We start from the raw sequence: 12,676 nt of genomic DNA, 5'->3' as shown, positions 1-12,676 counted from the left end.
ACTATTGAGCAAACTTGCATTACATTAAAAATTGTAAGTTTCTAAATTTTTTAAATCTGTAATTTGTTAGTTACTTTGCGCGAACTAAGCCTTATCTCATATCAACAAACAATAAAAAAATTATTGCCAGTTTTGATTAAAGATTAGATGGAAAAGTAATTCTGACAGAGCTAATAACCTTATTTAACACAGCGAAGATGATGAGCATTCAGAAGCATTTCGTCAAAACGCAGTTTACTCCTTGCATCGTAAAATTACCTTTGCTTTCTTTTTACCATCTCCATTCTCCACATCGATTTTGGCGACCAATTTGGCGACGTTTGTGATATCAAATGGCGCTAATATTTGCTCTTGCGAGTACGGAGATTCTATCGCGGAAGGAAAGAGACCAGAAGATGAAGGAAAAGGCTTTGGTCGTGCATTCAGTCATTGATGCCAGGGCTCAGCTTATGGAAGAAACAGGTGGTTTACTTAGCTCAGTAATGCTTTCCTGTTCATAAATATTGATCAAAAACTCGTGCGGATTTAGAATGATCACGTAGTGCTTTACTTCTGATAAGGTAAGCAAGCAAATGCTTTTTGGCTCCACATATGGTGCTATTTGTTATGTATTCTTGTGTGAACCATTGAGATAGTTGAAAGAAACAGATGTGAGAAAAAATCATTTTAAAAATCGGATTTTTGCTTAATGCTTTAGTATTTTTACTGCATTCTACAAATAATTACTAGACAGGGTGTCTAATAAACCGGGAAAACTTGGATCAGCTAGAAAAGTCAGGATATTTTTTCATACTTCTGGAAAACCTGTAAAAATCAGGGAAATTTTTAATCTTGAGGAGGGCATAAAGTTTTCCCTTTTCTTATATTTACAGTGTTTTCGTAATATATTTCTATTTCAAGTAAAAATATCAACTGATCTTTTACAAAATAAATTTTTTGTAAAATATATATATATATGTGTGTAAAATAAGAAGCTATGTATTGAAACTATTTTCTTTTTTTTTTCTGCAGGAAAAAAGCCTTTTTTTGTATGATGTCTATGTATATATATTTGCATTTCAACGTTATTTAAAATGTATTTTATTTATTTAATTTTTGATTCTCCAGTACGTTATGATTGTATTAAACTTATTTTCCTCACTCAGCTGCTAACATAGCGATTTTTGAATATTTTTGCTAGTACTTTTGTTTTTTCGTAGCTGTTGCATTTAAATAATTTAAATAATATAAATATGAAAAGAAAAGAAAATTAAGAAGTAAAATCGAATAATAATAATAATGTATAAAAAGAATTTAATTAATTTAATAGAATGTAAAAAAAAATATTATAAATCAATGATAAATGTTACATATAATAGACACCCTGGACTAGAAATTGCTCGTAATTATTACAGCCAGATATTTCGCTTTTTATGTTTAAATATTTTTATTGCGTGTGTGTGTGTGTGTTTTATTAATAGTAGATAAATACACCAACTGCTGTAAAAAATGCACATTTTAAGTAAAACAATTTTTATTTGAATTATTCATTTACTTGTTTAAGTTTCATCGTTTAAGACAGATTGGTTGTTGCTTTTTGATTTAAATAACAAAATTATAATTTGCCTATTAAATGAATACCTAAATTTAAAAAATAAGTACATAACATAAATTGCTTTAAATTTTAAAATTTGAGTTCAAAAATTACATTAACAATTAGTTTTTACGTATTTCACAAATATTCAATAAGAATTTTTACAGTAAAATTACAAATTTAAATTACTTATTTTTACCAATCTTATACAAACACATTTATCTACATTATGCAAACATATTTATCCGTATCAAACTAAAAAACGTAGTTTCACATTAAGCAAATATAATGTGAATAACTACTTTTAACTAATATTGATGCCTTACTACCTTTTCGTACCTTGTTGATATGCAAAATGTTTCAGAATTTCTTTAAAAAGAGCTGTCTTTCATAATTGTTGTCTTCTGGTTGTTCGTCACAGTTAGATAAATATTTTCAGGGAAATTAAATGTTTTTAAATTTGTGACATTTTCTATGCTATGGCTAATGCTAAGTTGAGGGGTCACTGAACACCCTCTTAAAATTTGAGTAAGAAGCTAAAACTTTTACAGCATTATAAGAACAGTTTACAGCATAATCGAACAGTTACTATTAGTATGTCTAAAAAACTAGGGGGTATTCTGGACTCTAGTTGAAAAAAAGGTTTTTGAACCACCCTAGTGCTCCGGCTTGTTTACATGTGCCCTCCCCCTCTTTTTTAAGAGCACATGTCAACAATTGAAGACATTTTCTAAAAATAACAAAGTGAAGAAATTATAATTTTTTTTAATCAAAAGATTATATGACACAAACAGCTATACAAACATAAATGGTACATATCATGCGGGAAAAGTGACTCTGGGATCCACCTTTTCCACAGGGGTGCGCCGATGGGAGGTCACGGGAGGTCATTGTGACCTTTCAAAAAATTCCTTATTTGGCAAATTTGGAGACAGCAATAAAAAACCCCAGTATTTTTTAAAATGCTTTTAATTAGAAAAATTGCATTTTTAACTCTTTCTCTAATGACGCTTTAATGTCTCTGCTCACTAGATTCAGGTACCTATATGTGTGTACGTTCATATTTCCTCATTTGATGAAAGTTCAAAACTTCATTCGGAAGATTGAAAATTTTTGCCCTCCCAAAATTGCGGCTCGGGGCTCCCTGTTTGCCTACACCTCTCCGCTACCTTAACTACAGTGCATTTAGGATGTTCAGAGCAAATGCCCAACAGAAAACAACATATTAACTGAAAACTGCATGTATCAAGTCTTCATGTCATTTTTCATATTAATTTCTTAAGCATTGTAAAATTAAAACTGCTCAGATAATTCATTAATATAAAGTAGTCTGAAAGAAAAAAAAAAAAAAAAGAAAAAAAAAAAGCGAACTAGTAGTGGCTAGTGGCCACTGGCCAGCTTCAGTATTTGCCACTTCAAATTTTGTATTTGAAAAATGAGGATTCCAGGTTTCCCAATGGGTTCAAAAATGCATCAGTCCCATTTTTTCAAATATAAACCTAGAAGTGGCCACTACTGGTGTGTTTACTTTATTCCTTTACAATTGTCACATAGGAGTTCAACATTAGTTTCTGACAAAATATAAATACAACATGATGCATAATTTATGAATTTTGAGGAATGATCAATCCATACCTAGAATATCATATACAGAAAACGTATTCGAAAAAATACTAAGACACAGTCAAATATTATTAATTTATATTAGAGAAAGGAGTGTAGATTTAGAAAACTAATAATTTTGAGCCAATCTCTAGTAAAATTAATTAGTTCAAATTACATATATATATATAAAAAAAAACTGGATGAATGAAGCCACAATCGGTTAAGAAGGGCGTATTCGTGAATAATTTTTTGAACCACTCCACGGAAAACTGTCATTTTGTCCCGCACGTGACGCCTCGTATATTTCATTAAAATAATACTTTAAAATATTAGTGAATAAATTTTTTCTGCCCAACAAATTAAAACTTATGTGTGATTTCTCTAGCAAAAAATTTCGTTACTATCCTTCAAAATTATTACTTTTTAATGAAATATATGAACCGTCACGTGCGGGACAAAGAGTTGACATTTTCGTGGAATGGCCCCTTTATAGGGAAAATTCCATGGAATGTAAGAGAAAAGCTCATACCGCAAGTCATGATGGATAAAATTACTGTTGAAATTCAATGCGACATAAAATAACACCAGTATCAGAAATGTTTTATTTATTACAGTTGTACCATTAAAGCATATATAAAAAAAACTTATAATATATAGTTTTCCAATTTAATTTTTTTTAGCACCGTAGTAATCTAGGACAGTGGCTCTCAACCTGTGGTTCACTAGCAATTTTTATGTGGCCTGCGAACAGTTAGTAAAAATTAAAGTACATCATTTTTAAAGTTGTAATTACATTTATTAAAGAAAACTTTTGGAACCCTCTCATGTCACCTAATATAACTGTTGTGAAAATATTATTTCTATCGTATGTGGTCCAGTTCGAATTCGGAGGGGTATCAAGTGATCCTCACTAACGAAAAGATTGAGAACCACTGATCTTGGAAATGTCATTTTAGTTTATTTTCTTTGAATAGTTCAGTAAAAGTTTTAGTGAAGCTCAGAATAAACGCGTCTAGAACAGGGGTTCTCAAAAAGTGGGTCGCAATCCCCATGGGGGTTCGGGATGTGTCCGGGGGAGGGGGGGATCGCGAGACGTGGAAGAAAAGTTTAAAGAAAATTAATTTATTGCTGTGTTTTTATTGTAAAAAAAGTACTCATAAGGCTTTTAATACACTAATACACATACAAGTTAGTTTAAAAAAAAAGTACTCATAAGGCTTTAAATACACTAATACACATACAAGTTAGTTTTTTTGTTCTATTTGTTAGTGAAATAAATGAGTTTGTTTGAAATTAACCATTTTTTAATGCCTGGAATGAGCTTTGTAACACACCAAACAATGTCATTTTCCAGTGTCAAACCATTTCTTGATTTTGTCTTTAAATTCATCATTATGGAGAATCCTTGTTCACAGCTGTAAGACATAGAAAATGGCATCAAAGTTTTAATGTTGTTGTAATCAGTAAGGTCTGTCTCTTATTATAAAATAATTCAAGAGACAAAAATTCATGTTTATTTTACTAGTTACTTGTGTTTCTAAGGATAAAACTTAACCATTTGTGCTGTTTTTAGCTACTGTTTTATAGCCCGGTCAAAATAGACATTCGAGTTCGGAAAAATTCCCATAAAGCTGAAAATTGGTACAGACCTTAAGAACATCATTATAAGTGAAATGTCAAAAGTCCTCATCGATCCAAGTGGAGCTAAAAATTTTATGCAAGGTCAAAGGTCAAAATTGAATTTTTTTTTTTAAATTGAAAACATTCGTACAGTGCTGAAAATTGGTACAGACTTTAAATGCATCATTGTGAATGATATATGAAAAATTCCCATCGATTCCAATTGAACTAAAAATTTTCTGGAAGGTCAAAGGTCAAAATAAACAAAAAAAAAAACTTAAAAAATCAGAAAAATTCACATAGAGCTGAAAATTGGCAGAGACAGAAAATACACAATTATAAATGAAATATAAAAAATCCCCATGGATCCCACTTAATATAAACATTTTATGCACGGTCAAGGGTCAAAAAATGTTTTTTATTTTTATTTTGCAATTATTTCAAAAACATAACTGTTATTATAAAAAGCGCATATTAATTTGTAAATTATACAATATGTTGAAAAGATGTTTTTATATGAAGTTCAACTTTTTCTGGTTCAAATTAGGTGAAAATGGTGAAACAAGTACAACATTATCCCTTATTTAACGGATATAAGATGCCTCTCAATACCTATTATCCCTAATCAGATTCTTCAGGTGCAGCAGCAACAATTTCTCTAGCCTTTGCATACAAAGGTTGATCAAAAGTAACAAGTAATGCTTTGTATTCTCCAAAGCACAAAGTAAAGTAGTGTATATACTATTGTAGTCATTTGCAGGTTGGTGAATAAATGGTAAGAACAAAATTCTAGACATTGAAAAATCCATATTATTCTTTATTAAACCTTCAATATAACCGTTCCAACCTGATAGCGATAAATTATTCCATTTCCCATACAACCATAACAAATCTATTTTCCGGAGTAAGAAAGAAGTTGTATCACTTTCATAAGCAAAATTCTGAACAGTTATTTTACTATATCCTACTACACCATTATTGTGGTACTCTTGTGTTGGCACATGAGCTTTTTCTGCAAAATCTTTCGCTGAAATAATTTGTTTCATTCGCGATAAAGGATCTTCTGCTAAAACTGAACTTCTAGGAGTAATAATTTGGATTATGCCCATTATGTGTAGAGTGTTATAGCCATCTAAAGTGTGTACGTTAATACCAGCATTGTCTGCTGCGTATTGAATAAATGTCCCGGTTTCTGGTGGTAAAATATGCGGCTGATGGTTAAAAACTGTAGCCGCCTCATACGCCATAGTATCATTATACGAAGCACTTAAACCAAAAGATGAGAAAATTTGTATCAAACGTTTAATCCAAATCGTCGATGAAAAAAAACTGAGAGACCCAATTGTATCTCGAGATGAAAGATCTAGGACAAACAGCAGCCATAATACAGTGGCTGACACTAGTACATACTAATTTCAAATGTTCCAATTTAGATCGTTTTCTTTTTAAGATAATTTGCTCCAAAAAATAAGTCAACGACTCCGGAATGTCACTATTAATATATTCAAACATTTGACATGGCGGGGGATAATTGTTAGTGTCGCACGCGACAGATTGAATATCTTATTGAATAATTTCTGCCGCAGTCTTTAGTATCCAAAATCTTTCCTCTTTTGCTGTTTTTTTTAATTTTCGTACCAAGCTTTGTTCAGTATAGTATCGTGCTGAGTGTAAACAAATCATTGCTAAACTTCCACGTTTCTCGGTTATAATCATTCTATTGCCATACCTTAACTTTAATCTGTTTTTGATTGTTTTATCATCTGGGATTTCAGTTTTACAAATATTTTTTAGTTCTTACAGTGAAAACTGACAATCATCATTATTTTCAATATAATCAAATATTTCTGTCATCGCCATAGTAACAGCGGGATTTTTAGGACGACCTGCTTAAAGATCTACAGAACGCTTTAGAAATGAAGTGTAGCAATTAGAATGGTACTCCGCTTCAGCAGCAACTAAATCGTATTCATATTGTATGCGTGCAATAACAATTTTTGCTACGTCATCTGAATGATTATGTGCAATCTTTAGAATATTATCTTTAAAGGAAAGAGTAGCAACTTGACAAATTCTACGCCGTATATTCTGCTGTTTTTTCTTTTCAGTCTCTTCATTTGCTTCATCACCACAAAATAAGCAACAGTTTTTAAAACAAATGTTGTCTCACCTGATAGGACTCTAGTACGAGGTGGACTGTGGACTACTCAGAGATGTACTGGCCTCTGTCTCTTGTTGCCTTTTAGCTGCCGCAATGCCCACTTTCGGTTGTACATTTTGCGACACTACATGAACTGATCCACCGACTGTTTGTCTTTCAAGTATTCAACAAACCCATCGTTCCTTGCACTACTTGAATCAATTAAATTTTATTCCGCGTTCAACAGTAACAATTTCACCGTCAGTCAAAGATTTATTGGAAATGAAGCAATCTTGCGGCATCTTTGAAGAATTATTTGTTAAGGGCACGTATTCATATCAAAAATAGTATCAATAAACCCGACTTTTCACAACAAAGAATCACTCCCTGTTAATAGCACTTGTGCGACTGACTTTGCTCATACAAAGGAATCTAAGCGCATCCACTCTCCCCTGAATGAAATTTGATCTTTTCAATTTGAAGGGGGTGTGTGAATCGTAAGAGGGGATAGGCATAGGGGTCAAGTGTAGTTTCTCGAGGTCACTCGAAAGAAAGAAAAGGAGCTTCAGTACTATTTCCAAGTTTCAAAAACTGCGATACTTTATGAATGTTATCATTTATTGGGGGGAGGGGGGAACAAATATTGGGCTTTTTTAACACCTAGGGTAGATCCAGCTTCTGGTTTTGGAAGTACTCGTTATCAGAAAGGGATCAAAGTAATTTTAGGGCACAAATAGGGGGTTTAAAGTCAACGAAATATGTCATCAAAATGCAGCTTTAATTTTGTCGCTTACGGGGGGGGGGAGGGCTGGGGGGTAAGACCACCAAGGCACAGCCTCTAAATCTCCGCTTGTATGTACATAAGTGCATAGTTTTCAAACTTTGTATCCTCTATTTTAAGACACTTACCGTTTAAGAGATATTTGTGAAAAATTGATTTTCTGAGCTTTGACCTTGAATAAAACGTTTAGCTCCACTGGGATTCATTGGGAACGTTTGAAATTTCGTTTATAATGATGTCTGTAATTATTTCAATGGTAATTTCATAGTCAAAGTGCAATATTTGGACAAAAATAGGGATTTTAGGGTGAATTTTTAGAAAAATGATTCCCTGAACTGCAGTTTTAGACTTTATTTTATCGCTTTAAGGAGAGGGGGGTATGACCCCTTGACCCATCCACTGAATCCCCTCCCATTTGCGCAAAATTATCTATTAATTATTTATTAATTATCTATTAATTTTCAATCTTTGTATCCCCTACTTTTATAACACTTACCGTTTAAGAGATAGTTGCGAAAAATTAGTTTTTGACCTTTGATCTTGAATAAAATTTTTAGCTCCACCGGGATCGATGGGGACATTTGGCATTTCATGTATAATGATGTTCTTAAGGTCTGTACCAATTTTCAGCTTTATGGGAATTTTTCTGAACTTTCGCTTTTTTTTGGTCTATTTTGACCGGGCTATTTAGGGTTTAGTCAGAGTTGAAACTTTTGGGAGGGGGGGGGGGCAAAATACTTAGTCTAAAAAGTAGGTCGCAATGTCTAAAAGTTTGAGAACCCCTGGTCTCGAAGATATAAAAAATTATTATGCATACATATGAGGCGTTTATTTACGCTATACTGCCGTGGGCAGGAGAACGGCAGTATCTGCAAAAATCAGTTTTCGAGATTATTTGATGAATCACGTTTTAGATTCAATACTAACAATTTTGGGAAACGTCGGAATCAGTGTTTTTTTCGTGCTTCTTCGTCAGCGGAAATTAAATTAGCGAGCTTATACAATAAAGTTAAAGTACAATAGATTGCAAAAATACAAAAAAAAAAAAAAAAAAAAAAGGAAAAATTTGCAGTTACTGCCCATTACCTGCCCACGGCAGTGTAAGTTAAAACCATTATTACCAGTTTAACATTTAACGTTGAAAGTTTTAACTTTATAAGAAATATAATAAACATTTTACATATGATTCAAACTGAAATTCAAGTAATACAATATTGAAAATGCGCATTTTGTATTTAAATTAATACAAGTTCTCATTGTTTTTGTCCAGCTTTAACGTTATAAGTTATAATATTTTAAAATTATTACGCATGTTAAATTGCAAAAGATACCAATACTCAAGTATTATTTTTGCATAATTTTCCTTGATAATTCATATTTATTACTTAGGAAACGTTACAGTATAGAGACCAAAAAGAAAGGCAAACTGCTTTTATGACCTCGAACGACGGGATTGTTTTGGGAAAACATTGTCCATGAAAAAAAAAAAAAAAACAGAGGAAAATTTGTACACACATACATGAAATTTAAATTTATGTTTGTTATTTGAAATATTCTGAATGAAAAAAAAAATAAATAAATAATATGGAATGAAATTTGTGTATTTTTGCTTTCCAGCATTGTCAGCAGAAGACGATGTCAACGACTTTGAATAAGTAAGTAAAGTGATTCTTATTAATGTTGTAGAGTATCAGAAGTAATTTGTAATTTCTTTTGCCGTAAAACCCAAATAGGGAATAATAGTAATAATAATAATATGCACGACATTCTAATGCAATGCAATGTTTTACAAGCTGTGGAGCTCAAATCTAGGTTTGCATGAAAATGTTTTAAAGGGGACGCTCTGAAATCAAAGTGGTGTTGTGAAAAATGAGTCTATAAAACAATTACTAAATTTGAAAAATTATTTACATCATCTCTCTTTTAAAAAAACAGAGAGAGAGAGAGAGAGAGAGAGAATATCACTGATCAGAAGAATATTATCACACACAGAAGAATATCACTCTCTCTCTCTCGCAGAGAGAAAGAGAGAGAGAGAGAGAGAGAGAGAGAGAGAATCTAATGTTGTAGAATGGTAAATTGTAGAAGCATTAATCTGAATTCATTGATATTCAGTGAAGTAGTTTGCCCACATATTTCAAGTTCTATTAAGCCCATTTTTTAAGTACTAACTATGTAATGTAAACTAAATTTATATCTGAATGTGTAAGTTAAAAATCATGAGATTTAAATTTAAACAGTTATCGAGCTAAGAAAGTTTTGAAAAAGCAAGACTTACCCTTTTTTTTCTGTTTTTATTGTCAGCATAATGTTTCACTGATGGTAATGCTGATCTAAGAAAACTAATTATTTAAAAACTACTTCGGTATTTTTGAAATAACTGAGTAAATTTATTACTACCTAAGTACTTACCAATAAATGTTTTTGAAAAAATAATAGGTATTGGAAACACAATCAATTTTTGTTATAGCATAATTGCAGAGTTGCGGTTGGGGGGAGAGGGAGGGGACGCCAACCTCCGAAATATTAGGCTTAATATTGGTAAAATAATGTAAATTAAAAAAAAATCGTTTTGAACCATCTCGTTAAATGAAATACAGATCTGCTTTTTGAATTAAAACAGGCATAAGTAATCCAAACTGACCACTTTGACCTAAGAAAAAATTTTGGCCATGACATCTGACCAATAGAAAAGTGCGATACCCCAAACATTTTTTCCCCAAGTGCAGATCTGCTCAATTGTGTTAAATTATTGACAAATGAATATTATATTGATGTTCAACAGCGCACATAACGGTCCAAACAGTGATGCCAACAATAATAGCTCAACAGGTGGAGCCAACTCAACGACATCTACTAGCAGCCAAGCCAAATCCTCCCGGTTGCTGCTCCAAAACTCTGAACAGGTACGTGTAATTATTTATGCATGCAATATGCAATATACAGACAGCCCAGTTATGGCATCCAAAGACTGTTGTTCCTTGCTTTTTATGGACTCATCAGTCTGGAATCGTTAAGAAATGTTCTGTTATTGAAACTGAAATTGCCTTCAAACTGAGATTGCCTAGAATTTATTTAGCATACCAGCGAGAGCAGTAACTTATTTTTAATTATTGATGATTGTTATTTGAAAACGAGAGGGAAAAATCCGACATTCTAAAATTTCTTTGAAGCGAAGCGACTATCTCGTTCTGATACTGCGATGCCAGTAGATTCGATACCATATTTGATTCGATACCAAGCACGTTGAATTGTACGATACTATACTGGTATCGACACACACACACACACACACACAAAAAAAAAAAAAAGGAGTGTCAAAACATTGGGTCTCTAAATGCATTTATATTAAATGCCTGTGGCATTGAAATGTATTATTCTTTACTGGTATCGATCGTAAAGATAGAATTTCAAAAACTTAGTTTTTAAAATATCCTAACTATCTACACTGCTTGACAATTGCTAAGGAACAAGTGATTTTTGTAAATTTGTACCTCAACCACATGACCAATGGAAATAAATTCAAGTTCAGATGGTGTGGTAGACCAAGATTCGTTATCTGTATAAAAGACAGTGCATACACGCTCAAAATTCGTACAAAAATTCACGCTATTTGGTTTTTAACAAAAATAGTACTGGATGTTAAAAAAGGTTTTTCTCTGAAATTCTGTTTGGTTCTTGAAATACTTAAGAGTAAAATGTCAGCAAGACATCATTTGAGTATCTACGATTGTGGACAAGCGGTTGGACGACTGGAAGCAGGTCAAAGTGTCACCACTGTGGCTGCTGCAACGGGTGTATCATTTTGTGCCATCTCCCGATTAAAGACGGCCGCTGGAGGTGGAAACGTTTTGCAAAAGCATGCCAGGGGTCGTGGTGGGAGCACCACACCTTCAGAGGATCGCTGTGTAGCCCTCGTGGCAAAAAGGAACAGAAATTTCACTCTTGGACAGACAGCTGCAAATCTAACAACCGCTACCGGTACGCATGTTTCTGCAAAAACCATCTCACGGCGAGTAAATAAGGTCGGTTTGTATGTACGGAAGCCCGTACGTTGCATCCGGGTTCAACCACGCCATCGTCGAGAGAGATTACGCTGGTGTAAGGAACATGTTGGTGGGATCATTAAAATTGGTCTAGAGTGATGTTATCTGACGAGTCTCGTTTCAGTGCGACAAGTGATTCTGGTCACCAACTACTGTGGAGAGAGCTTGGAACACGTTATGCACAAAAATATGTTTGCGAACGTGAGCGGTACGGCTCAGGCGTCATGGTGTGGGCAGGCATCATGCACAATGGCAGAACACAGCTTCACATTTTTGAATAAGAAAGCGATACGTCGTGAATGTATTTCAGAGACGTTATGCTGGACCATGTTCGTCTTTTTAGGGGGGCTGTCGGTCCAGATTTTCTCTTTACGGACGACGATACACAGCCACACTGGAACATTGAAGTGTCAGACACACTACAAAGTGAAAACATTCTCTGTATGCAGTGACCTGGTTACTTTCCCGACTTAAATCCAATTGAACTTGCCTGGGAGGCTCTTGACAAACGTGTTGCGCGAAGAACCATCCCTCCCAGAACAGTACAAGAACTCAAATCCGCATTGAGAGAGGAGTGGGAAAGCATCCCCCAAGCACTCCTCAATAATTAGTGGGGAGTATGGAAAACAGATGTAAATTGTAAATCAGTGTCCCTGGTAATCATACCTCATATTAAGGTACTCATGTCTCCATCATTCTGACCAAGATCATTTTTTTGGTGTTGTAGGAAAATCATCTAAGTAGGATTATTTTTTTATTTTTAAGTTTTTACTTCATTAATACAGTAATATCTGTATTATTTTGTACTTATAATAAAGGCACATCCTCCCTACTAACTATATATTTCGTTCTGCCTCTTCAATCATTATCTATTTTTAATTATTTCAAAAAACGTAATTGTTCCTTAGCAA

At 33.3% G+C, this 12,676-nt stretch overlaps 1 protein-coding gene across 1 annotated transcript in view; it reads left to right on the top strand.

Annotated features, from left to right (window-relative positions):
- The first annotated feature begins 361 nt into the window (after positions 1 to 361).
- The window catches only part of LOC129225269 (cyclic nucleotide-gated cation channel alpha-3-like), a 100,703-nt gene continuing 88,388 nt past the window's right edge, over positions 362 to 12,676 (top strand). The window contains exons 1-3 of the mRNA XM_054859853.1: positions 362 to 560; positions 9,337 to 9,374; positions 10,505 to 10,625. Coding sequence (XP_054715828.1) covers positions 9,355 to 9,374; positions 10,505 to 10,625 — 141 coding nt within the window. The 5' untranslated portion in view covers positions 362 to 560; positions 9,337 to 9,354. The remainder of the gene's footprint in view (positions 561 to 9,336; positions 9,375 to 10,504; positions 10,626 to 12,676) is intronic.

Source organism: Uloborus diversus, chromosome 6 (genome assembly GCF_026930045.1).
Source record: "Uloborus diversus isolate 005 chromosome 6, Udiv.v.3.1, whole genome shotgun sequence".
Classification (NCBI taxonomy): Eukaryota; Metazoa; Arthropoda; class Arachnida; order Araneae; family Uloboridae; genus Uloborus; species Uloborus diversus.
The sequence above is the reverse complement of the archived record's forward strand: the minus strand, read 5'-3'. Positions and strand labels throughout refer to the sequence as shown.